The sequence below is a fragment of the Arvicola amphibius genome, chromosome 4 (assembly GCF_903992535.2).
Source record: "Arvicola amphibius chromosome 4, mArvAmp1.2, whole genome shotgun sequence".
NCBI lineage: Eukaryota > Metazoa > Chordata > Mammalia > Rodentia > Cricetidae > Arvicola > Arvicola amphibius.
The window spans coordinates 51,504,484-51,531,237 of NC_052050.1; the positions used below are offsets into that span (position 1 = coordinate 51,504,484).

The 26,754-nt window shown below is 49.0% G+C and overlaps 1 protein-coding gene across 1 annotated transcript in view; it reads left to right on the forward strand.

Moving 5' to 3' along the window:
• Nucleotides 1-26,754, forward strand: part of Dnah2 (dynein axonemal heavy chain 2) — a 120,617-nt gene that overhangs the window by 49,565 nt on the left and 44,298 nt on the right. Inside the window, 22 exon segments of the mRNA XM_038325396.1 lie at nt 2,599-2,791; nt 3,686-3,886; nt 4,016-4,172; nt 4,550-4,724; nt 5,136-5,299; nt 7,638-7,799; nt 7,901-8,004; nt 11,515-11,671; nt 11,807-11,889; nt 11,996-12,176; nt 12,520-12,658; nt 16,420-16,637; nt 17,084-17,185; nt 17,988-18,113; nt 18,385-18,495; nt 18,796-18,984; nt 19,397-19,500; nt 19,596-19,785; nt 20,225-20,405; nt 21,480-21,607; nt 21,947-22,099; nt 22,336-22,461. Of these exon segments, the coding sequence (XP_038181324.1) occupies nt 2,599-2,791; nt 3,686-3,886; nt 4,016-4,172; nt 4,550-4,724; nt 5,136-5,299; nt 7,638-7,799; nt 7,901-8,004; nt 11,515-11,671; nt 11,807-11,889; nt 11,996-12,176; nt 12,520-12,658; nt 16,420-16,637; nt 17,084-17,185; nt 17,988-18,113; nt 18,385-18,495; nt 18,796-18,984; nt 19,397-19,500; nt 19,596-19,785; nt 20,225-20,405; nt 21,480-21,607; nt 21,947-22,099; nt 22,336-22,461 (3,344 nt within the window).

The following is a 26,754-nucleotide window of genomic DNA, read 5'->3' on the forward strand; positions in this document are numbered from 1 at the left end:
CCCATTGATGATTCAGGTGAGTATTGTTTAATTTCCATGTGTTTGTGGGATTTCTGGAAGTAGTGTTGCTGTTGAATTCTAGTTTTAAGCTGTGGTGATCCAAAAAGATAAATGGGGTAATTCCAATTTTTTGTCTCTGTTGAGGTTTGTTTTGTTACTGAGTATGTGGTCAATTTTTTTTTAGAAGTTTCCATGAGCTGCTGAGAAGAAGGTATATTCTTTTCTGTTTGTGTGGAATAGTCTATAGATGTCTGTTAAGTCCATTGAGTCATAACATCTGTTAGTTCCCTTATTTCTCTGTTAATTTTTTGTCTGACTGACCTGTCCAGTGGTGAGAGTGGAGTGTTGAAGTCTCCCACTATTAGTGTGTGGGGTTTAATGTGTGATTTAAGCTTTAGAAGGGTTTCTTTTACATATGAAGGTGCCCTTATATTTGGGGGCATAGAAGTTTAGTATTGAGATTTCCTTTAGATGGCTTTTCCTGTAACTAATAAGAAATGTCCTTCTTTGTCTCTTTTGATTTATTTTAGTTTGAAGTCTAGTTTGTTAGATAATGGATAGCTACCCCAGCTTGTTTCTTAGGTCCATTTAATTGGAAAATTTTTTTCCAACCCTTTACTCTGAGGCAATGTCTGTCTTTGAGGTTGAAGTGTGTTTCTTGTATGTAGCAGAAGAATGGATTCTGTTTTGTATCCAATCTGTTAGCCTATATCTTTTTATAGGTGAGTTGAGTCAATTGATATTAAGGGATATTAATGTTCTGTGATTGCTATCTCTTGTTAACTTAATTTTCATTGTTGGTGATGTTAATTTGTGTGTTTTTCCCTTCTTTGGGATTTGCTGCTGTGAGATCATCAATTGTGTTTTTGTTGATGTAGGAATTTTGTTGGGTTGGAATTTTCCTTCTAGCACTTTGTGTATGGCTGGGTTTGTGGATAGGTATTGGTTAAATCTGGTTTTGTCATGGAATATCTTGTTTTGTCCTTCTATGGTGATTGAAAATTTTGCTGGGTATAGTAATCTGGGCTGGCATCCATGGTCTATAAATGTCTGCATAATGCTTCACCACGACCTTCTGGCTTTCATTGTCCCCAGTGAGAGGTCAGGTGTAATTCTTATAGGTCTGCCTTTATATGTTACTTGGCCTTTTTCCTTTGTAGCTCTTAATATTCTTTCTTTATTCTGTATGTTTAGTGTTTTGATTATTATGTGGCAAGGGGAGTTCTTTTTGATCCAGTCTATTTCGTGTTCTGTAAGCTTCTTGTATCTTCATAGGCATATCTTTTTTTAGGTTGAGAAAGTTTCTTCTATGATTTTGTTAAATGTATTTTTTGTGCTTTTGAGTTGAACTTCTCCTTCTTTTATACCTATTATTCTTAGGTTTGGTCTTTTCATAGTGTCCAATATTTCCTGGATATTTTGTGTTAAAGCCTTTGTTAGATTTAATCTTTTCTTTCACTGATGAGTCTATTTCCTCTATTGTATCTTCAGCGTTGGAGATTCTCTCTTCCATCTCTTGTATTCTGCTGTTTATGTTTGCACTTGTGGTTCCTGATCATTTTCTCGTGAGTTCTGTTTCTATGATTCCCTCAGGTTGTGTTTTCTTTATTGTCTCTATTTCAGTTTTCAAGTTTTGAATAGTTTCTTTCATATGTTTGATTGCTTTTGCTTGGTTTTCTTTAAGGGATTTGCTGATGTCTTCCAATTTTTTTGTTTGTCTTTTCCTCCATTTCTTTGAGGGAATTTCTCATTTCCTCTTTAAGAGTCTCAAACATTCTCCTGAAGTTATTTTTAGGTCATTTTTTCCTGTTTCTTCTATATTTGGTTGTTCAAGTCTTGTGGTTGTAGATTTTACTGGTGTTGTGTTGCTCTTTGTGGTGTTGCGTGTGTTCTTACCTTGTCTCCTCATCTTTCCCTCTAATTGGTGTGGTTGGGGCTGTCTGTGACTGGTGATTAATTTTCTAGGTGCCATTGAGTCCAAGGCTCAGATGGTTGTTCTTCGTGGTACAGTCAGTGCCATGGTTTTGTTACCTCATTGGTCACTCCTTGTTCCTGGAGGTTTCAGGCCTGTTTCTGTAAATGTCCCTGGTCTGGATCTGCTCCTGAGGAGGTCCCTGGCTTGAGTCCCAGACCCTGGTGTGCTGGGACCCGCAGACAACCTGGCTTAGGACCTTACTCCCTCGGAGGTCCCAGACCGACAACTGTCCTGGCTCAGGCCTAGTTCCTCTGTGGTCCCAGATTCACGCCCCGGACCTGCAGCAGTCTCTGGCTCTGGCCCACTCACTCAGCAGTTGCTCCCCTGTATCTGCTCCTGTGGTGCTCGCAGTCTCAGGCCCTGTCCCGCCTAGGTCGCTGGCCCAGCCCTGCTTCCGCAAATGTCCCTGGTCTGGTTCTGCTCCTGCTCCTGTGGAGTTCACCATCCCAGGCCCGCTCTGGCCCAGGTTGCTGGCCCAGTTCCCCTGTTTTCTAATGCTCATGTTGGAGTACATTTTAGTGGGGTAACTGGCAGAATGGAAAGCAGAGGGCAGTGTTGGGGCCAGGCTGGAGCCTGGGGTGAGTGTCATGTCAGTGAGCAGCATCTCTCTCCACCCTTTGAAGAGCGTGATGAGGACATCAAGAAGATCCAGGCCCAGATCAGCAGTGGTATGACTAACAACGCAAGCTTGCTGCAGAATTACCTCAAGACCTGGGACATGTATCGGGAGATCTGGGAGATCAACAAGGACTCCTTCATCCGTCGCTACCAGCGTCTCAACCCCCCTGTCTCTTCTTTTGATGCTGACATTGCCCGGTGAGTGAAGAAAGGGAGGTGGAGGTGGGATTGTCTAAAAGAAGAGCACTCGCTGGGGGAAGAGACTGGGGCTCTGCTGCGGGCTGCGCTGGGTCTGGACACTGTGTGCCCTGGGCTGCAGGAGCAGAGTGCTGGACCTTGGCTTCTTGAAGGCAGAGATCCAGAAAGAGGCTGGGCAAGGTTTAGGGAAAGCTAGCTGTTTCTTTAGAGGAGTATCGTAGGGGTTGGTGAAGATGGCACCTGTGGGGGCTGTGTGTTCTAAGAGGGGTGGGGTGTCATCAGGTGGAGATGGTGGGGCCCAGGAGGAAACAGCGCAGACTGAGGTACAGATGGACGCAAAGCAAACAGACTGGAACACGGACACAGACAAAGGGGCCTCCGTCCATCCCCTGAGGCTGTCCTATGCCATCACTACCTATGCATGAGGACACGAAGGCTCAGGATAGTCAGACAGTCCCAGGAGGAAAGCATATGAGGTTGGTCCATCGGTAGTTCCAGCTACAGGAAGCTGAGGCAGGAAGACCACTTGTGTTCAGGAGTTTGAGGCCAAGCCAGGCAAAATGTAAAAAGCCTATCTCCTAAACCAAATGTCTGCTTGAGGCAACTGAGCTAGAAGCAGTGCAGTGTGGACCCAGCCTTGACCTAGGGGACTTCAAGGCTGTAGGTCCTGGAGGAAAGTTGTGACTTCAGATTCGTGCTGTCCAGTACTTGGGAAGCTGGCATGGCCACAGCAGTCTGCCAGGAACGGGTTGGCCTGGGTGAGTCCTGGCAATAGAACTGTCTAGAACTGCAGGTTTGGGTGAAAGGAAACAAGAGAGTGGAGTTTGGGTGGTGGTGTTGGGGGGGTCACCTGTGAAGGGATAGAGCCCTCTGAGCAGACCTGGGCTCTTGCAGCTACACAGAGGTGGCTAACAATGTACAGAAGGAGGAGACGGTCCTCAACATTCAGTTCGTTCTGCTGGACTGTTCACACCTCAAGTTCTCACTGGTGCAGCATTGCAACGAGTGGCAGAATAAGTTTACAACGCTGCTCAAGGAGATGGCTGCTGGGCGCCTGATGGATCTGCACAGCTACCTGAAAGACAATGCCGAGAAGTAAGGCTTGGCTTGGGCATGGCTGTGGGTATGTGCAAGCGTATGAGTACTCGTACGCGCACGCGTGTGTGCGTATGCACGCATGTGTGCATGTGCTTTCCACCAACAACACTCTTTGCTGACTTTTAGAATCAGCCGCCCTCCCCAAACGCTGGAGGAACTAGGGGCCAGTCTGCAGCTCATGGACACCCTGCAGCATGACTTACCCAGCCTGGAGACTCAGATCCCACCCATCCACGAGCAGTTTACCATTCTGGAAAAGTACGAGGTGCCGGTTCCAGACAGTGTAAGTTCCGGCTGTGTTTGGTCCACCCGAGTCAAGCATGTGTCAGTGGCAACAGACTGTAAAGGAAGGACCTTGTGCCCTCAGGGGCCATGCCGAGGAGCGAGAGATTCAGAACTCCTAAGGACCACGGCTAACTCAAATGATGGTGCCCCTCAGTTTATATACTTCTGTTAGACCCAGCAACTTGAGATTGGTTTCTTCGGGATCAGTCATGCATGGACTGTTTATGACCGCTGACCTGGAGGGGCAGAGATGCAGCTAACTGACAGAGAGCTGGGGGTGCGGCTTGTTGGGAGAGTGTCGCCTAGCATATGTGACACCCTGGGTGCCCAGCCTCGGAGAGGATAGACCTCCTGCATGTGGTCTCTCCCTCCCAGGTCCTGGAGATGCTGGAAAGTCTCAACGGGGAGTGGATCACCTTCCAACAAATACTGCTGGACAGCGAGCAGATGCTGAAGAAACACAAGGAGAAGTTCAAGACAGGCCTTATTCACGCGGCTGACGACTTCAAAAAGAAGGCACACAACCTTCTAGAAGATTTTGAGGGCAAAGGTATTCCTTACTCCACCTCTCTCTCCTTCTTTAGTCTTGGTTTTGTGGCTCAGAATTCAAAATGTTGTCCTGGGAAGGTGAAAACAGATGGGGTGTGGCACGGGGAGGTTTGGAGCGGGCAGAAAGGAGCAGGCAGCTTAGGAAAGGGAAGGAACCTTGAGGAGACAGAGGTTGAGCTTGCCTGGAGTCACGGGATTCTGGTTGGAAGACCTGGGCCAGCAACCTTTCCAGTGCTCTAACCCTGACTTCCTAGTCCATTGTTCCCTCCATGCTCCCCCTTTTCTCCTCCCCTTTCCTCTGTCACGTGAGAGTAGCAGTGGGGTTTGCCCACTGAGCTAGGGAGCCACAGACTGGCTTTTCGAGAGGCCATGGACCTGAGTGGGATCTGAGCCACATGTTGACTTCCCACAGGGCCCTTTACCAGCAACGTGGGCTACACAGCTGCGCTGGATCAGATTGCACAGGTGCGTGCCATGCTGATGGCCATGCGGGATGAGGAGAACAACCTCCGTTCCAACCTGGGCATCTTCAAGATTGAGCAGCCAATCTCCAAGGACCTCCAGAACCTGGAGAAGGTACTGTGCTGAGCTGGTTTCCATGGAAACCAAGGACAAGTGGCAGGGACAGGACAGGTCTGAGGACCTGGGAATGGTTCATTAACAGTTTTGTGGGTTTTTTTTTTTTTTTTTTTTTTTTTTTTGGTTTTTCGAGACAGGGTTTCTCTGTAGCTTTGGAGCCTGTCCTGGAACTAGCTCTTGTAGACCAGGCTGGTCTCGAACTCACAGAGATCCGCCTGCCTCTGCCTCCCCAGTGCTGGGATTAAAGGCGTGCGCCACCACTGCCCGGCTTTTGTGGTTTTTTTTTTTTTTTTAACTGAGGTAAAAATTCATACACTAGACCAACCATTATTATTATTATTATTATTATTAATTTTTTTGTTTTTTGAGTTTCTCTGTGTAGCTTTGGAGTCTGTCCTGGTACTCGCTCTGTAGACCAGGCTGGCCTCGAACTCACAGAGATCCACCTGCCTCTGCCTCACGAGTGTTGGGATTAAAGGCGTGCACCACCACCGCCCAGCCTCCCCTCCCCCAATTTTATTTAAAGTTGTTATCTCTTTGAGCACTGGACTTTGCTCCATTTTACTTTTTGGTGTTCTTTTTCTCCTCAAACTGTACATTTTGTATTTTTCCTTGCTCAGTTTTCTCCTTTTCATTATAGATTGGCATAAAGTTGCCACTAATAACCACACAACAGAGTCCGTACTGGGCTGTCTTGAAATCTCCTCTGCCAACACCAATTTAATCCAGAACTCTTCAATCTAGCATTGAGCAGTTTTTTTTTTTTTTTTTTTTTTTTTTTGACAAGGGAAGGAAGCAGACACATTCTTTGCCAAAATATCACCAGCACAGTCTCTAGGCCATCTGCTAATATTCTCCTCCTCTGAAACCTTTTCACTGCCCCTACATCCCCCATCAGCCACAGTGCCAGCCTCCACGCTTCTGCCAGGATGGCACATTTAGCCCCATTGAAGCCTCCACCAAAAAAATCTTTCAAATTCCTCTGAGCAAAATCAGGCCTCTCACAGGGATACCTCAGTCCCTGGTACCGACTTCTAATCCTTCTCAAGTCGTTCCACTCCCTGATGACTAAGCATTCATATATGAGCCTATGGGGCCATTCTTATTCAGACCATCACAGCTACTCTTCCAGAGGGCTTGGGTTTGATTCCCAGCACCGATATGAAAGCTTTATAGTCTGTAATTTCAGTTCCCAGGGATCCAATGTCCTCTTCTGGACCCTATGATACTACAGGCACATGGTGTGTAGACACACATGCAGGCAAGACAGCTATATTCAGAACATAAAAAATAAATCCTTAGAAAAAAGATTCTAGGTGGCTGGAGAGATGGCTTAGAGGTTAAGAGCACTGGCTGCTCTTCCAGATGTCCTGAGTTCAATTCCCAGCAACCACATGGTGACTCACAACCATGCATAATAGGATCTGATGCCTTCTTCTGGCATAGAGCACCATATAGATAAATAAATAAATCTTTAAAAAATTATTAAAAAGTAGAAAAAAAGATTTTCTAAAAAAGATTTAAAAACCCCAAACAAAACATTTTCATTGCCACAAGAGGAAGTCATGTTTCTATCAGCAGACACCTCCACCCCATCTCCCCAGCCCCCACCAACCTATTGTCCACGGGTATAGATTTCCCCATCCTGGGCATTTCCCACCAGTGGAACAATGTGGCCTTTGGTCTCTGATTTCTTTCACTCCCACGGTGTTTTCACAGCTGATGGATGCTATCGCATGTATCAGTATTCCATTCCTTTTCATGGCTCCCTAATATTCTATTGTTCGTTCATTCACCAGCTGGTGGGTGTTTGGGGTGGTTTCTGCCCTTTCACTGAAGTGAGCAGGGCTCCAATGAGTGTGCATATACTTGTATTTGGACGCCTGTTCCTAATTGTGGGTATAAGCCTAGCAATAAAATTGCCAGATCGTATGGCATCCCTCCACTTATGTTTCTGAGTCACAGCCAAGCGATGCCTTGCCATTTTACATCCCACTAGCTAATGGATGAGAGAGAATTCCTGGTTTTTCTTGGTATCCTTGCCAACATGTATTTTCCTTTACAGGTTTGTTGTTGTTGTTCTAGCCAGAGTGGGTGTGAAGTGGTATCACATTGAGGCTTTCATTTTCATTGCTCTAAGACTCAGTGTTGAGGAGCTTCTCATGTGCTTAGCGTTTGATGAGCCCTTGAAGCCAGAGAGTAGAGGGCAAAGGTGAACTGGGAGGCAGCACCATCATCCACTGGACAAGGGAAGGGCCTGCGTGAGCTGTTGGGGAGGCGGAGGGCGGGGGCCGCCATGCCTAAGGCTGTCTGTCCATCCTCCTGCCCCCAACAGGAGCTTGATGCCCTCCAGCAAGTGTGGGAGATCACTCGGGACTGGGAGGAGAGCTGGAACCAGTGGAAGACGGGCTGCTTCCTGACCCTGCAGACGGAGGCTATGGAGTCCATGGCCCATGGGCTGTTTCGCCGCCTCACAAGACTAGCCAAAGAGTATAAGGTACGTGAGGACAGATGGCAGACAAGATGGCCCTGTCCCAGCTGAGGAAGTGGGCAGGCTCCAGTGCCATGGGACTTCTGATATCTCCCATCTTTGCTCAGGACCGAAACTGGGAAATTATTGAAACCACTCGCTCCAAAATAGAGCAGTTCAAGAGGACCATGCCCCTCATCTCAGACCTACGGAACCCGGCCCTCAGAGAGAGGTGAGGCTGCCCCTGCCCAGCTCTGCCTGTTCTTGTCTACCCTCTCCTGGTACAAGTTATTCATTTCACTTCATGCTTTTTTCTTTTTTACATGTGTATGCATGTGTGTGGTCTATGTGTGCTTGCTTTCCTGGGTGTGCGTACCCATGTATTGAAGTTAACATTAGGTGTCCTTTTTGGTCATTCCTCCCTTTATTTAATGAGGCAGAATCTGAACCCAGAGCTTCCCAATTCCAGCTAGTCTAGTTAGCCAGCCTTCCCTAAGTATCCTCCATCCCTGCGGCCTGTGGGCAACTGCCTTACCTGCCCAGCCAGTTCTTGAGTTCCGTGGGTTCGAACACTGGTCCCTACTCTTGCACATGCAGCACTTTTATCCACTGGGCCATCTCCCTGGCCCCAGTGTATTGCACTTTTAGGGAGTGAACCCAGGTCTTGTGAATGTCGGCACTGCCCTGTTAAGCCATAGCACTAGTCCAAATTGACCTAAAACCTTGTAATTGCCTTTATTTATTATTTTGTGTGTGTGTGTGTGCATGCACATGCGCCACAGCTCCAGTGTGGAGTCAGAGGACAACTTGTGGGAGTTGGTTTTCTCTCCACGTTATGGGCCCTGGGGATCACACTCAGACTGTCAGCCTTGCTAGCAAGTGCCCTTGCTTACTGACCCATCTCACTGACCCCAAGTTTGGTTTTTAATGGACCGAAAGGCATGTATTTATAATGGCCAGCATATGTCTTGCAGGGTGTGCACTGCGGGAGAGCTACACTGAAGGGATTAGCCTATCTAAGCACCTCACATACCTGTGTCTTTTACCTCTGTGGAGAGAATATTTGAGGTTTACTTTTGGGGTATGTGTTCATCTGTGTGTGTGGAGAGGTGCAGGTGTCTGTGTACATGTGACTCCCCCCCAGAGGACTGGAGTTTCAGGCACACTGGTCATGGCTAGCCTTTTATAGGGATGCTGGGATTTGAACTCAGGGCCTCATGCTTGCACAGAACTGCTTTTACCCATGGAGCTTTCTCCCCAACCCTTAACATTTATTCTTAGGGTGGATGTGGAGGTACAGCCTAGCTCCAACGTGTCCACTTTTTATTTAGGAATAGATACAGATATCAGAACAGCACCTTCATGGCAGTTCAGAAGATCCAGTACCTTCTTCTGACCCCTTGGTCACCAAGCACAGGCAAAACACTCACACATAAAATAAAATGAATAAATCTATTAAAAGAAAAAAGGACCAGGCAGTGGTGGCACATGCCTTTAATTCCAGCACTCAGGAGGCAGAGGAAGGAAGATCACTGAGTTCAAGGCCAGCCTGCTCTACAGAGTGAGTTCCAGGACAGCCAGGGCTACCCAGAGAAACCAAAACCAACCAACCAACCAACCAACCAAACAAACAAACAAACAAACAAACAAAAAGAAAAGAAAAAAGAAAAAAAAGAAGAAAAGAGACAGAAAGAAAGAAAGAAAGAAAGAAAGAAAGAAAGAAAGAAAGAAAGAAAGGAAGGAAGGAAGGAAGGAAGGAAGGAAGGAAGGAAGGAAGAAAGAAAGATAGATAGATCAGGGAGCAGTGGCACACGTCTTTTGTCCCAGCTCTTTGGGAGGCAGAGACCAGCCAGGGCTACTTAGTGGGGCCCTGTGTGGAAAAAAAAAAAAAAACAGAACTGGAGAGGTGCTCAGTGAAGCACTGCTTATCAAGAGGCCCTGGGCTCCCTTCCCAGCATCCACATCAGGAGCTCACGGCTGCCTGTAACTCCGGCTCCAGGGGAGCCCAACACCTGGGCTCTGCAGCACCTGCACTCATGTGCACATACCAGCCCCACCTTGTTATTAAAATAAAGTTAAAGGTTTTACTTAGTTATTTACATACACATAATACATTGTTGCTAGCACTAGTAACTGTGCAGCTTAATCTCTTGAACTTGCTCCTGTGTAGCTGAAACTCCATAACCTTTGACCATCTCTCCCAACTCTGTCCCCCACACCCCTGGAGCTACCATTCTCTTCTCTGCCTGTGTGAATGTGACGATTTTAGACTGTATATCTAAATAAGGTCATGCAGGATTCACCTTTCTGTGCTGGCTTAGTTCACTTAACATAAAATCCTCCACATCCATCTAAACTGTTGAAAATGATAAGGATTTCCTCTTCTCACCCTCCCTCTCCTCTTCCCCCTCTTCCCTCCTCCTCCCCCTCTTCCCTCCTCCTGCTCCTCCTGCCCCTCCTCGTCCTCCTCCTCCTTCTTTTTGAGACAAGACCTAACTATGTAGCCCTGGCTGATCTAGAACTGGCTGTTTAGACTGTAGATAGCTTAGGATGACGTTGACCCCACAGACATCTGCTGTCTCTGCTGGGATTAAAGGCATGTGCCACCACATCCTATGTTTCTTCTTTTTGAAAAGTTGAATGGTTTTCCATCAGGTGCAGATACTACATTCCTTTTCCATTCAGTAGTTGATGGGCGCTTAGGTTGACTCCATCCACACCTGGGCTGTTGTGTATGCGCTACAGGCAGCACGGGCTGCCATGTTCAGTCTTCCACTGTCTCCTGCTTCTTGTGCTGTCCCCCGCATTCAGTCACTGAGTGTGTGTCCGCGGGGTCTTTCCTGGCGTCTCCCTCTGCCTCCTCTGGCTTTATCTATTATAACTAAGACTTGGGGTTTTTTTTTTTTTGATCCAAAAAGTTTTATTGTAGCCACCAATTAATTAATTAATTAATTAATTTTGCCTTTGAGCCTAGTTTAAGACAGCTTGGCCTGTTTTAAAGTCACAAGCACATTTGTTCACTGGTCTTTTGACACCGAGTTTTCCAAGTTTAATCCCTTTAGTGTACCAAGAATTTATTAGATGGTGGAGGAATTACAGTGAGCAGTGGGGACAGAATAAATTGTTTGGTAAGTCAATTTTAGATCAGTATGCATGTAGAGAAAACCTTTTGTTTTTGCACGCCTCCAGGGTAGTGTTACTCCTAAGTGTTATGTGGGTGAGTCTAATCTAACCCCCCAATTTATAAGTTATGTAGTCTCCCTAACCTGTGTTTCCTCGTCTGTTAATGCAATAGTAGCACTTCCCAGTATGGAGCACTTGTGAGAAGCAGAGTAGCGTGTGCAGCCCTTAGCCCAGCACGTGAGCCATCAGAGACCTGCACTAATGGATTGCGTGTTCGTATGCACACCTGCCTTAACTCCTTCTCCAGAGGATTGACTCCTGGAGAGTGACAAATCAATCTTTGTATTCCCCACGGTGTCTAAGATTGCACCTCAGAGCCTATTTAGCAAGATCCGTTGAATCGGGAATTAACAAATAACCAGAATTATAATGTTCCAAAGGGAGGAAACAAGAGAAGCGATTTTTTTTTTTTAAAAGCAGTGCTGGTTGTGGAATGCTGAGCCTCACACATGCTAAGCAAGAGCTTGACTGAGTCCCACTGACAACCCCAGGGATTGATTGACACTTGCAGTAGGCCCTGGAGCTGGCCTCCAGGTCTGACTCCTGTTCTGGGCTGCAGGCACTGGGACCAGGTCAAGGATGAAATCCAGCGGGAGTTTGACCAGGAGTCGGAAAGCTTCACCCTGGAGCAGATCGTGCAGCTGGGAATGGACCAGCACGTGGAGAAAATCGCCGAGATCTCCGCTTCTGCCACCAAAGAGCTGGCTATAGAAGTGGTATGACAGCATCCTACTCCTCAGTCTCCTGTGTACAAACTTCCAGCCCTATGGCATTTAAGGGCCCCTCCCAGGCTCCTCTCCCCTTTGTGGACTAGATACATGGTTACTCTGCTCTCCAAACTCTCTTCACAGGGCTTACAAAACATTGCCAAAACCTGGGATGTGACGCAGCTGGACATAGTCCCCTACAAGGACAAGGGCCATCACCGGCTCAGGTAGAGAGGGCTCCAGATGAGGTTGGCACATGTGGCCGAGCTGCGGAGTGAGGCTAAGGGATTGGCAGGTGGGTATGAACCATGACCTCCGGCCTTTGCACCCCAGAGGCACAGAAGAAGTGTTCCAGGCCCTGGAGGACAACCAGGTGGCTCTGTCAACCATGAAGGCCTCTCGATTCATGAAGGCCTTTGAGAAGGATGTGGACCACTGGGAACGCTGCCTCTCCCTCATTCTGGAAGTTATTGAGATGGTGCTCACGGTGCAGCGACAGTGGATGTACCTGGAGGTCAGCATCCACACTGCCTGGGCTGTCCCTGCCCCTGCTTCAGCTCTTCTCTCTGCCTGGAGCCTGGAAATTGGCCTGTTGTCTGTGCCCTTTCCCACCTCCCGAGACCCCGCCTTCTGACTCTCATCTCTGGATCTTACATTCCCACCCAGGCAAGCCTGTGCTCTTCTTCCAGATTTATGTTTTCCTTTTGGGTTCTGTCCTGAATTCCCAATCCCAGCTTGGCTTCTTGCCATGGTTCCTAATGGTCTGACTCTTCCACTCGGTTGTCATCTGTGGTCTGGGAGCGGAGTGTAGAGGGCATGTGCGAAATGGCCTCTCCTCCCGGCTCTATGCCCCTCAGAATATCTTCTTTGGAGAGGACATCCGAAAGCAGCTGCCCAACGAGTCAGCCATGTTTGACCAGGTCAACAACAACTGGAAAGCCATCATGGACCGGATGAGCAAAGACAATAACGCTCTCCGGAGCACCCACTACCCAGGTGAGGGCTCCCCAGGCAATTGTCCCGACAGCCCTCACTGCTCCTAGGCATTTGTGAGGTCGTGGCCACATGCATCATCACTAAAATGATTCCGTCATCACTATCCTCAGTAGCTGTGAGTAGCGATATTACCACCACTTAGGAACATTTGCTAATGTTAATCACACACTACTGCTCATGGAATAGCATCCAGTACTTTAGAGCATGGGCTACGGAGTCAGGCCTTGCTGGTCCTGTGCACCTGGCAGCTTGCTCCCTGCACACTGCAGTCCCCTCCTGTCATGGGAGTGTTTGGAAGGACTGCAACAGAGCAGTGACTCTCACAGTACAGTAGGGGGCGCTGGCTCAACAGCGCTGAGCTCAGCAGCCCTACTGATAACTGCTGTTCTCAGGCTGAGTCCCAGTGACTGCTGCCCTGAAGTGATCTGGGTAACGGACTGACTCACAAAGCCACCAAAACAGTGATCCTGTTGTTGAACATACGCAACAAGCATCTGGTCCATGTTTCTGAGTCTTTCTGTGACCTCCAGAGGTCACCTGAGGTCACCCAAAGACTCCAGTAGCCTGCAGTCACTACACATGCTGGAAGGCATGGTTTCACACTCTTGGTCAGGACAGGGCCTGGGAAGAACCTGGGGAAAGTCCCAAAGGCTGAGAATGCAGACGGGAAGCTAAGACTTCTGGCAACCTACAGCTGTGAACACATCTTGTTTAAACTCTCGGATTGGCCTTTGTGGTAGACCTCTTTCTTTTCTTTTTTCTTTTAAGATAATCAAAGGGGTGTGTTTACTTCAAGACCGCAATCTTGAGTTTGGACACTGCACATTCTGTGACTGTATGGGTGTGTGTGTGTGTGTGTGTGTGTGTGTGTGTGTGCGTGTGTGTGTGTGTGTGTGTGTGTGTGTGCGCGTGTGCGTCAGAGGGTGGGGAGTCCAGCAGTTGACTTTGGGTGTCTTCCTCTATCACTTTACTGTATTTCTTTATTTTATTTTCTCTTTTTATTCTTGATATTGAAATTTAATTAGAACTTTTTCCCCTTTAAGCCCTCTTACCTACCCTCCCTGTTCTCCCTCACATTCATGGCCTCTTCTCTCACTAATGGTTATTGCATGTGTGTTTACATATATGTTCCTAATTATAACCTGTTCCGTCCATATAATGTTTTCAGGGCTGACCATTTGGCTGTGCTCGTCCCTGGGGAGGGCCACCTCTCCTGCTCCCAGCGTTCCTTAGCTGTCTGTAGTTCCTTGTGTAGGGTTGAAGCCTCAAGGGCTTTCCCCATCTAATTTTTGGTGTGTCTATCGGTGTCAATCTTTTTTCAGGTCACATTTGGGCAGTCATTGTTGTCGGTTTCCTTTACTCTAGCCCCACACGGAATTAAAATGTTGCTGCTTGTTTTCTACTCTTTTGGCTCTGTGAGGGGCGGCCACCCAGCTCCCGGTAAATCACAAGGAGGCTTATTCTTACTTATGAATGCCCGGCCTTAACTTGGCTTGTCTCTAAACAGCTTTTCTTAACTTAATTATCCCATCTACCTTTTGCCTCTGGGCTTTTCTTACTTCCGCGTGTCTGGCTTTCACTCTTAGTCTGCTGGCTGGGTGACTGGGTGACTGTCCCTCACACCCCCTCCTCTAGGTGTCTGGGTGACTGTCCCTCACACCCCCTCCTCTAGGTGTCTGGGTGACTGGGTGACTGTCCCTCACACCCCCTCCTCTAGGTGTCTGGGTGACTGGGTGTCTGGGTGACTGTCCCTCACACCCCCTCCTCTAGGTGTCTGGGTGACTGTCCCTCACACCCCCTCCTCTAGGTGTCTGGGTGACTGGGTGACTGTCCCTCACACCCCCTCCTCTAGGTGTCTGGGTGACTGTCCCTCACACCCCCTCCTCTAGGTGTCTGGGTGACTGGGTGACTGTCCCTCACACCCCCTCCTCTAGGTGTCTGGGTGACTGGGTGTCTGGGTGACTGTCCCTCACACCCCCTCCTCTAGGTGTCTGGGTGACTGTCCCTCACACCCCCTCCTCTAGGTGTCTGGGTGACTGGGTGACTGTCCCTCACACCCCCTCCTCTAGGTGTCTGGGTGACTGGGTGACTGTCCCTCACACCCCCTCCTCTAGGTGTCTGGGTGACTGGGTGTCTGGGTGACTGTCCCTCACACCCCCTCCTCTAGGTGTCTGGGTGACTGGGTGTCTGGGTGACTGTCCCTCACACCCCCTCCTCTAAGTGTCTGGGTGACTGTCCCTCACACCCCCCTCTAGGTGTCTGGGTGACTGGGTGTCTGGGTGACTGTCCCTCACACCCCCTCCTCTAGGTGTCTGGGTGACTGGGTGTCTGGGTGACTGTCCCTCACACCCCCCCTCTAGGTGTCTGGGTGACTGGCCCTCACATCCTCCTCCTCTTGTTCTCTCTTGCTCCTCCTCCCTTCTTCCAGATTTCTCTATTTACACTCTCTGCCTGCCAGCCCCAGGCTGTCCTTTCTCTGCCATTCAGTTCTTTATTAGGCCGTCAGGTGTTTCAGACAGGCAAAGAATTACAGCTTCACAGAGTTAAATAAATGCAACATAAAAGAATGCAACACATCTTTACATCATTAAACAAATGTTCCGGAGCAGAAACAAATGTAGCACACCTTAAAATAGTATTCTACAGGTCATGTTGGTGAGACCCAGTCTCACAGCAAACTCCCTGGTCCTCTGGCTCGTACAGTCTTCCCGCCCCCTCTTCTGCAGTGCCGCCTGAGTCTTATGTGGAGAGAGTGTTGTGGAGGTGACCACTGGCACTGGGCTCCACGACTCTACATTCTGACAGCTTGTGCTTCCCATAGTGGTCTCCATCTGTTGCCAAGGGAAGTTTCCTTGATGCGGGATGAGAGCCTATGGACAAATTTTATAGATTGTTGTTAGGGATTATGGTGGTTTAGTAAATTAGTGGTTGTAGATTCTCCTCCAGTAACCACAACTTCATTGGTAATGAGTAGTAGTTAGCTAAGCCATACTGTGAGCCTTGGTTGCCCTTTGGTTGAGTGGGTCTTAAGTCTAATTAGAGAGCTGTTGGTTACCGCCAAGGTGTGCATGCCTTAGGGTTACCATGCCAGGCTGGTCATTGATGTGTTCCATAGACGTCATAGCTGGAGAGGACTGTTGGCTACCCCCTCCTTTGGAAGCTTGCACGATGCCTTCGGGGACCATGAAAGCTAGTCCTCAGGGATTATGCAGGTCAGCACCAGCTCAGGGGTCTCTGTGCCCTGTTTCCGAAGTACATGGCATTTTCAGCAACTTACTGTCCACCTCTGGGGGTAACCAAGGGCGACAGCGGTGGCCTTTGGCCTCCGTGTGGCGTGCCGTCCGTGTTGTGTCGTGGTTGCTGCCATCCTGTGCCTGTGGCGTCTTTAGCGACTTGGCTTGCTGGATTGAGTAAATGGCAGGATCGTTTTTAATTTCCAGAAACTCTTGAGTTGAGCGGTGATGCTCCAAGCTCTTAGGTATAATAGGACTATTTTGTGCTAAAGACTGGTGAGAAACGGGGCTAACTCATATGATGCCCCATGAATACTGTACAAGCTCTCCACGGGTAGCGATGTCTGATGAATACATGAGAGAGTGGGATAATATGCACAGGGATGGGAGCGATTTCTCTGTTTCCGAAAGCCCTTACGGCAGTCTGTACCACAAAACCAAGGGCTGTAAGCAGAGCTGGGGACTGCATGTCTACTCAGGGCGGCAGTGGCAAGACCGTCGCATGTCGCCCATTCCCCTTCTCCCCAGACCTCTTGGAGACACTAATAGGAATGAACACAATCCTGGAGGACATCCAGAAGTCTCTGGACATGTACTTAGAGACCAAGCGACATATATTCCCTCGCTTTTACTTCCTGTCCAACGATGACCTGCTGGAGATTCTGGGCCAGTCCCGTAACCCGGAGGCTGTGCAGCCGCACCTCAAAAAATGCTTCGACAACATCAAACTGCTGAGAATCCAAAAGGTCAACAGAGGTGGCCATGATGGGATGAGAGCCGGGAAGGGGTGGTGACATCAAGGTATTGGAGACTTTGGAGGGGACCACACTCTCCTCACAGGAGAGTGGCATTACGTAATGATTTTAGATCCTCACAGAGAACTTTCCAGAACTGGTAATGGTGAGAGGCAGGAAGAGAAGGGCACAGATGCTTCTAAAACTGTGATTTTTGAACCTGTGGGTCTTGACCCCTTTGGGAGCTGACATCAGATTTTTACATTCATAATAGTAGCAAAATATGATTCATAACAGTAGCAAAATTATAGTTATGAAGTAGGAACCGAAGTAAGTTTATGGTTGGGGGTCACCGCAACATGAAGAACTGTATTAAAGGATTGCAGCATTAGGAAGGCTGAGGACCACTGCTTTAGGCCAGAATGAGGCCAGAGCATGATGACTTGTCTCTTCCTCAGGTTGGGGGCTCCAGCAGCAAGTGGGAAGCAGTGGGAATGTTTTCAGGTGACGGCGAATACATTGATTTCCTCCACCCAGTACTTCTAGAAGGACCTGTGGAGGTGCGTGCTGGCAAAGGTCTCAGAAGCAAACTGTCTTCCTTTTCTTTTCTTTCCTTTCCTTTTCTTTTTTTCAAGACAGGGTTTCTAAGTGTATCTTTAATTGTCCTGGAATGTTCTTTCTATTAGAAAGTTTGCTTGGCACTCCTTTAATCCCAGCACTCGGGAGGCAGAGGCAAGTGGGTCTCTGAGTTTGAGGCCAGCCTGGTCTACAGACCAAGTTCCAGGACAGCCAGGACTACGTAGAGATACACTGTCTTGAAAAATCAAAGAAAGAAAGTTTGCTTGGCCCCATGAGGAGAGACCATTTCCATGAAGGGAGATGAGCTTGCTTTGTAGCTGTCATTCCTCACACATGCGTGTTCTTGACATTTCCTCACACATGCGTGTTCCTGACATTTCCTCACACATGTGTGTTCCTGACATTTTTTCACACATGTGTGTTCTTGACATTTCCTCACACATGCCTGTTCGTGACATTTCCTCACACATGCCTGTTCTTGACATTTCCTCACGCATGCATGTTCTTGACATTTCCTCATACATGCGTGTTCTTGAAATTTCCTCACACATGCGTGTTCTTGACATTTCCTCATACATGCATGTTCTTGACATTTGTCCCCTTCCTTAAACTTAAGTGTCCATCCGATGCTCCAACCCTCCGCTTCCTGCCTCCATATCCTTTAGAGACCCACGCCAGCTATGGGTCCTCAGCCTCTGTGGTCTTATTTTCCCTGTGGCTTCTCTTGGGAATCTCAGCTGCTGGCTCTTAGTCTGAGCCCTTATATTATTTCATTCTTCCTAGTCCTGGCTTGGTGATGTGGAACGGGCCATGAGGATGACCCTGCGGGATTTGCTTCGGAACTGCCGAGTGGTCCTCAAGAAGTTCCTCAACAAGAGGGACAAATGGGTGAAGGAGTGGGCTGGCCAGGTGAGCTGGGGCCGCACAAATGGAGCTAACAGAGCAGTATGTGGAAAGACAGACTCCAGAGCCTCGCAAACAGGGGCTTCCTGTTCCTCCTTCCGGATTTGGCTCTCATACCCTATATAAAGGAATCAGGACTCCTGACCCAAGGCACATGTGCCAACCTTCAGAGTAGACAAGACATAGTAACCGGGTTCTGGAAGAGGCTGAAACTCAAGAAGGGGCTGTGTGGGGGCCTAAAGGCGGAGCCTGGGAACCAGCTTCTGTACCCCCTCAGGTGGTGATTGCTGCTAGTCAGATCCAGTGGACGGCTGACGTCACCAAGTGCCTGATGACAGCTAAGGAGCGGTCAGACAAGAAAATTCTCAAGGTCATGAAGAAGAAGCAGGTGGGGAGCCCTTGAAGGATGGGGCCCACCTGGAGTTGGAACCGGTATGTAGGGGAGAATCAGAATCAGAACCGGAGAGAGCTGGTTCGAACAAGCCAGAACAAGGAAGCTCTGTGCCGAAGTGCCAGGAACTGCTGGGAGTTGTGTGGTGTGCAGCAGAGCCCGGCTCTCCTGTGTGGATGTTGGATAGAGGGATTGTAGGGCTTTGGCGTGGGGCTGGAGGTGACATTAGGTTGGGACACGAGATTCAGCTTTGGCTACGTTTCTCCATCTGTTCTTGACTATTGCCCCATTCCACAGGTGTCAATACTAAATAAGTACTCAGAAGCCATCAGGGGGAACTTAACCAAGATCATGAGGCTTAAAATTGTGGCTCTGGTGACGATAGAAATTCACGCTCGCGATGTGCTGGAGAAGCTGTACAAGAGCGGCCTCATGGACGTCAATGCTTTTGACTGGCTCAGCCAGCTTCGCTTCTACTGGGAGAAGGTGTCAGATGGTCAACTTGCTCCTCTCTTATTCCCAAACTGGCCCCAAACGCTTTTCATTCGTGGACGTGTGCTGTATTCTAACCAAACACTGTCTTCTCTCACAGCTCCTTCCTGGCAGCTTTTAACTCTGTCACCCCCAGTTCAGGAGTGACAAATAGTGGCTCCAGGCGATACTCCCTGTAGGTGCCGCCCAACAGTGACTCAGAGCCCAGGCAGCTATTCCATGGTTTGGGGTGGGGAAAGACATGCAGTATGGAACCCATTTTCTGTCTTGGCCCTAAACCATCCACTAAAACAGGACCCCTGATCTCCTTGCAGCCCTCCGGCCCCTCTGAACCATAATGGTCACCATTTCTATCTCTACTCTTCCCCTAAACCCATGTCTGTCTCGTTCTGTCCTGATTTCCCAGGACGTTGATGACTGTATCATCCGCCAGACCAACACACAGTTCCAGTATGGTTATGAGTACTTGGGGAACTCTGGCCGGCTGGTCATCACTCCCCTGACAGACAGGTTGGCTGTGGGGAAGAACAGGTGTTTGGGGGAGGAGCTGCAGAGACGACAGAATCTTCCGGGAGTCTGACCTGAGTCATGTCTTAAATTCTCAGATGTTACATGACATTGACCACGGCACTGCATCTTCATCGAGGGGGTTCCCCCAAAGGCCCAGCAGGCACTGGAAAGACAGAAACGGTCAAAGACTTGGGTAAAGCCCTGGGTATTTATGTCATCGTGGTCAACTGCTCCGAGGGCCTGGACTATAAGTCCATGGGCAGGATGTACTCAGGACTGGCCCAGGTCAGTACCCTGCCTCCATGTCTTTTAGTCCCTTTACACATCTTTTAGTACCTAAAAACAACTGAAACCCAAATCTGGTTTAGACCTTTGTAGATTGCAAGACAGCCTTGCCTCAGGTAATTCCTATAAGCGCCGTGAAGAAGTGAAACTCCTTCAGAGCCCTGAGTTTCACAGTGCACGTTTGCAAACTAAGGTCACGCAGGGGTCACATGGAGCTGTGCAGAATCGTGCACTCAGGGCACACGAGTTCCACCTATAGGTGTTCTAGCCACACCCTGAGCTGTTGCCTCATGGAGGGCTCTGGTCAGAAGCTATGACACTGTTACTCTGGTCCCCTACAGCCTACATTCCAGAGGCCACCTTTCCTATCATGTTAGCCCACGCTCTAGTGCCTCCGGACACCTTTCTTGCTTCGGCAACTCTGCCTCTCCTTCCACAGACTGGAGCCTGGGGCTGCTTTGATGAATTTAACCGCATCAATATCGAGGTGCTGTCTGTGGTGGCCCAGCAGATCCTGTCCATCCTATCAGCCTTGGCTGCCAACCTCACCCGCTTCCATTTTGAGGGCTTTGAAATAAACCTGGTGTGGTCTTGTGGGATCTTCATCACCATGAATCCTGGTAGGTGGCAGGAACTAAATGACATGAAGGTGGGGGGAAGGGGAGAATTGGGTGTCTGGGATAAGTATTGTGTCCTTTCCTTCTCCCTCTCTGTGCCAAAGTGCTTGGCTGTGAAACACTTGACTAAAGACTCCTGCGTTAGTCAGCTTTCCATTGCTCTGACAAAATCCCCAAGGAGACTTAGCTTAAAGCCAAAAGGTCAGTTTGGGGTCCACGGTCTCAGCCCATGGACTCTCATTTCTGAGCCTCTGGTGAAGGTGAGGCAGGGCGTCGTGAAGGAGGTGTGTGGTGGAACAGGACTGTTCATTTCACAGTGATCAGGGAGGAGAGAGGGAGGGAGACAGAGAGAGCGAGAGAGATTCACTGATTCATGGGTGCATGCCAATAATTTACTTCTTTCATGTAGACCACACCTTTGAAAGTTTCCATTGATAGCCATAACTCTGTGAAGAGCAGCCCGTTGATGAGGCCAGGACCCTGTGACCTGTCTAATCTCCAGACGGCTGCACCTCCGAACTGGCTGTGTTGGGAACAAAGCCTCTAGGGGACATTTCAGATCCAAATTACAACCACAATGGGAAGGAAAGAGAAAGTACCTCCTCTCCCGTTCTCCCTGAAGGGCTGATAACCTGATAACCTCTGTGTGTCTGATAGAACCCTCATCTTCCCCTTGGGCTAGCTCCTTGCTCTACCTTCTATCCCTTTGGAAAGTGGAAGACTCCTTAATGTGTAGGGGTTTCCGTTTCATTGTGGCCCACGAGGGTCAGGAAGGGTCAGGAAAGCTCAGATCAGAGCCACAGCTGTGAGCTCTACAGGGCCCATGTGGGCTCTGTGTAGAACACAGCACCTCTGTGGTTGCAGTTGGAAACAGGGCCACGTGGAAAGTAAGGAGCTCCTATGAGGAAAGAAGATGGGAGGAGAGGGAGCCAAGACAGAGATGAGGAAAGAATTCCGGCTTGGAGCTGGAGCCAGGGAGAACGTGAGGGATAGAGTAAAAGCTGGGCAGAGTGGGATGTTTGGGAGACCAAGTGAGGACAGGGAATTGTGGTTAGAAACAAAGGATTTTGTCCCCAGGTTATGCTGGCCGCACAGAGCTTCCAGAAAACCTAAAGTCCATGTTCCGCCCAATCGCCATGGTGGTGCCCGATTCTACACTCATAGCGGAAATCATTCTCTTTGGGGAGGGCTTTGGCAACTGCAAGGTATTCTAATAATTTATTCCTTCCCATTATTTTATTTCCCTTACATAATTATTCCCTGGACAGAGGAGCCCCGAAAGGACCCGCAATCCATTTATCCTAACAAGATCTTAGAGTACTGTCAGTAGGCTGTGGAATCAGAGGAGTCCAGAGGGGGCAGGGGTCTCCCTTCCACGATGCCACTAACCAATCATAGCACAATCCACAGATCTCCTAGCATTGTCCAGAGCTCCTTCTAGATGCTTCAGGTCCCTGACCTAGATTCTTGTGGCTGTAACTGTCCCCAGATGAAAAGGGGGACTTGTGGGAGCTGAACTGTTGTCATCTGTACACGGTTCCCAGATCCTGGCCAAGAAGGTGTACACCCTGTACTCGCTGGCAGTGCAGCAGCTCTCGCGGCAGGACCATTATGACTTCGGCCTGCGCGCCCTCACCTCCCTCCTACGCTATGCTGGCAAGAAGCGCCGCCTGCAGCCGGATTTATCTGATGAAGAGGTTAGCCCAACTCGGGGCCCTTGGACCTAGTCTCCATCCTCACTAGTCTGAAGGTGTCTTCATGATGGTTTTCAGAGTCTTTCTTTTCCTCCTCCAGAAAGAGTTATTCCACCAGCACCTGCCCGCCCCACCTGACCCCTCCACCTCATGTTTGGCCCCTGTGTTGTCCCTGTTGTGTTACCCAGGACCAGCTCTGGCCTAGCCACTGTTGTTAGGTCTCACCCTTCCCCACACAGGTTCTGCTGCTCTCCATGAGGGACATGAATATCGCCAAGCTGACATCAGTGGATGTCCCGTTGTTCAATGCCATTGTGCAGGACCTTTTCCCCAGCATTGAGCTGCCAGTCATAGACTACGGCAAGGTATGTGCTTTTGTGCGTGTTTATGGGGGGGGGTCATAGGACAACTTACAGGAGTGAGTTCCCCCCTTCCTCCAGGTGGGTTCTGGGGATCAAACTCAGATAATCAGGCAAGGCTGCACGTGTCTTTACTCACTGAGCCACGGCCTTCTTGCTGGCACAGTATTTATTTATTCTTTTTTTGTTTTTTGGTTTTGTTTTGTTTTTTGAGGCAGGTTTCTTTGTGTAACTTTGATGCCTGCCTGTCCTGGAAGTCACTCTATAGATCAGACTGGCCTCAAACTCAGAGAGATTTGCAGAGATCTGCCTGCCTCTGCCTCCCGAGAGCTGGGATTAAAGGCGTGCATCACCACCACCTGGTTTATTTATTCTTTAATAAGTTCCCTGATCTCATGCGTAACTGTGCATCTGGGAACAGGAAGTGAGATGCCCTGAGCTTCTGTCGCCCACTAGTGACACAGTTGGCTCCTCCTTGAACCCACACTTACAACTTCCTCTCCGACTCTGTTCTACAGGCTTCCCAGCTCACCTTACCTGCTCTATCTATCGCTCTATCTATCTATCTATCTATCTATCTATCTATCTATCTATCTATCTATCTATCTATCTACATAGCCCTGGCTGGCTGACCTGGAACTCCCTATACAGACCAGGCTGGCCTCATATTCTCAGAGATTGGCCTGTCTCTGCCTCCCTGTGAGTCACCACTTCAGGCTCAAGTTACTTCTTTCTACTCAACAAATCCTTGAAGCGACTGAAACCTCAGCTGTCTTGGCGCTGTCCCTCAGTCCTCCCCCCAGTTCTCCTGTCCTCATGGTGGAAGAGAGCCCCCCCTCCTGAGAGCTGTGTGGTAGGTGAGTGCAGAGGAATGGAGGAGGTGCGGAAGCTACAAGAGCTCTCCTTTCTGTGCTCTTGGTCCACACACAGGGAGCTATCTCTTCACTGCAGCTGCTAAAATGTTAAAACAACAACAGCAACATCCTTTATAGTGAGTCGCTAAAACGGCAAGAATTCCAGGGGCCTTGGCGCGGAGACTTTGAGAGGCAAGCAGGCTCCAGTACTGGTGTTTTCCATGAGAATTTTGTCAATCTAAGGCGCCAGAGAAAGATAGGAAGGAAAGCAGCCCAAGTCTGGAGGTGGAACGGAAAGCTCCAAGCTATGGAAGCCTCGCTCCACAGGGCCACACCCTCAGTCAACAGGAACACGGAGAGAAATGTGCTTGTCTGAGCCTTGGTGATGGGAGAGGGTTCTTCAGCTCAGCCTCACACTGTTGATGGTTGTCATTTTATCCTACTGTGTAATTTAAAATCCCAAGCTTAGCGTCCTGCTTGGTCGGCAGGTTGTCAGTGCCCCCAGGTGACTAGCAGAAGCAAAGGGAAATGACTTCAGGAGGAATGGAGCCTGGCTCAGGTCCAGAAGAGGAATTACAAAGCAAATGAGCCACAGAGCCCAGAGGGCAAGGCAAGCCCGATTCAGGGCCAGAAGCTGGAAAAGGAAGGACCAGCAAGCAGAGTGGAAGCCACTCCTGTAATCATCAGATATGGCACGCTAAGAGAAACTTTACAGATGGCTGTCTTTTTTTAAATATTTATTTATTTGTTATGTATACAATATTCTGTCTGTGTGTATGTCTGCAGGCCAGAAAAGGGCACCAGACCTCATTACAGATGGTTGTGAGCCACCATGTGGTTGCCGGGAATTGAACTCAGGACCTTTGGAAGAGCAGGCAATGCTCATAACCACTGAGCCATCTCTACAGCCCCCAGATGGCTGTCTTTAATGTTTTCTCAAGGAGCTGAGAGCAGAGCTGTGAGCCGGGAAGGAGAGATGATAGCAAACTGCCTCGGAAAGCGTGAGGAGAGTATGTAGAAACATCGAGGCATGCTCGTGCATGTCTGCCATCTCAACATGGTCTGGAGCTGGTGGCAGGAAGACACTACACAGTTCTTAAAAAAAATGTAGAATTAGCCGGGCGGTGGTGGCGCACGCCTTTAATCCCAGCACTCGGGAGGCAGAGGCAGGCGGATCTCTGAGTTCGAGGCCAGCCTGGTCTACAAGAGCTAGTTCCAGGACAGGCTCTAGAAACTACAGGGAAACCCTGTCTCGAAAAACCAAAAAAATAATAAAAAAAAAATGTAGAATTTCAGGGCTGGAGAGACGGCACTTGCTGTCCTTGCAGAGGACCCAGCTTGGGTTCTCAGCGCCCATGAGGCGGATTCTGTTACCTCTCATAATCTCCTGCATGTATATGTGGTGTACATAAACTCATGCAGACACGTGCATACACATCAAAACAATAAATACATCTTTATTTAAAATATAAAGCTAAAACCCTCAGTGGAGAGACAGAGGACTTCCAGCTAAGGAAAGTCAGTTGTACCACTTGGCGGCAACCGTGCTAAAGACTGGCTTCTAAGGTGAGCGCATCTCATCCAGAGGGCAAAGGAAGATGGAGGGAGCTAGCCCACAGGAGGCTTTAGCCCCACCCCGAGAGGTCTGGAAGTGGGGCAGTGGGGTGGCAATTTCAGTTTGACATTTGTGGCATCTAGGCAAGGGTGGGCAGGGTAGCGCAGTAGAGTAAGAAGGGTGTTTGAGGCAACCGTCTCAATAGTTAGATCTCAGCCAGATGTGGAGGTACACACCTCTAGTCCCAGCATCAGAAAGTAGAAGCAGGAGGATCCCTGCAAGTTTGCGATTAGCCTGGTCTACATTGGAAGTTTGAAGCCAGCCAGAGTTCTGTAACAAGACTCATCTGGGGGGAGGGGGAAAGCAGTTGTAAGCAGTAGTATCTCTAAGATCTGACATCTTAATGACCCGGCTGACTCTGCCTCCCCTGCTGGGTAGAGGACTGGAAGATAAAAGGGCCTGACGGGAGCAGCCGGGGTGTGAGTAAGAGGGAGCCGCTTTGACTGAGGGGACATTTGCAGACTGGATGCTCAGACCTCCTGCTTTCTGTCATCTCTCTCAGCATAAACAACAGGGAGTGGAAGGATTCTCTGGGGAATTCTTCTGACTCAAGAGGAATGACTGAAACGTGTGGGAAGGCCCCAGAGGGACTGCAGGGCTGCTCTGATCATGTCTAGGAGCCACGCCCACCGCGGAGCCTCCATTTTCTCGTCTTCTACAGTCTTAAGGAGAACTTGGGAGTAGAGGGACAATCAGAAATACAAGGCCACCCTTGGCTATATACGGAATCTGAGGACAGCCTGGGCTGTACAATAATCATTACACACACACGCACGCACACACGCGCGCAGAAAACCAAAGCTCACCAATAGAAGGTGTTAGAAGTGGGAGGGAGGAGGAAAGAGTGGGGACCCTGAGTCTCATTCCTCAGGCAAGGGATCTGTTTAAATGCAGGACAGCAGACAAGGTGGTGAGTGTTCTGAAGGAGAGTATCAAGGTGTCCACTTTTTACGGGTCTCTGAGAAAAGGGCTGGGCTTGTGACCCAAGGAAGCAAGCTTAGTCAACATGTGACCTACAATCCATCACAGAAATAGAGGAGAGGGCATCTGCCTTTCATGCCCATGGCAGGAGTCACTCTATGGGTAGGAGATTCAGAAAAAGTGATAATAGTCAGGCTGACTTCCCACCCCCACCCCCCCCACACACACACAGAGCAAAATCAATGGGGGGGGGGATGGGTGCATCCTTATCTGGCTGGCAGTACTACCTACTTAGGACTTGGTTACCTGGAGGGCCAGAGTTCTCCCACAAAAGGAATGAGCCAATTTGGAGAAAATAGCCTAGGGCGGAAAGCATAGCAAACAGAAAACAAACAAGCCATTACTGGCTGTCACAGCTGGGGAGCAGTGGACACACCTGTAGACAGTGGAACTCAGCCTGGGCTACCCACCCAGACCGAAACAAATGAGCGACTATCAGGAGTATCAGAAAATGAAATTCTAATGAAATGTCATTAAGAAAGGACTATGGCCGAGACAACATCAGACAAAGGGAGGAAGAGATAGGATTCAAAAGAAAATCTAGGCAAGATAATATTCCAATAATTTCAAAGGTAGAAACAGCCAGGTGGTGATGGCACACACCTTTAATCCCAGCACTCGGGAGGCAGAGACAGGCTCTTGGGAGTTCGAGGCCAGCCTGGTCTACACAGCGAGTTCCAGGACAGGCTCCACAGCTACTGAGAAACCCAATCTTGAAAAAACAAAAACAAACACAAAAAAAAAAGAAAAGAAAAGAAAGCATGTGAACAAAAGCCACAGTAATTGTTAGAGTCCTTGGGGAAAACCAAACAGTCTGGAAGAAAAGTCCACATCCTTATGCTAATACTT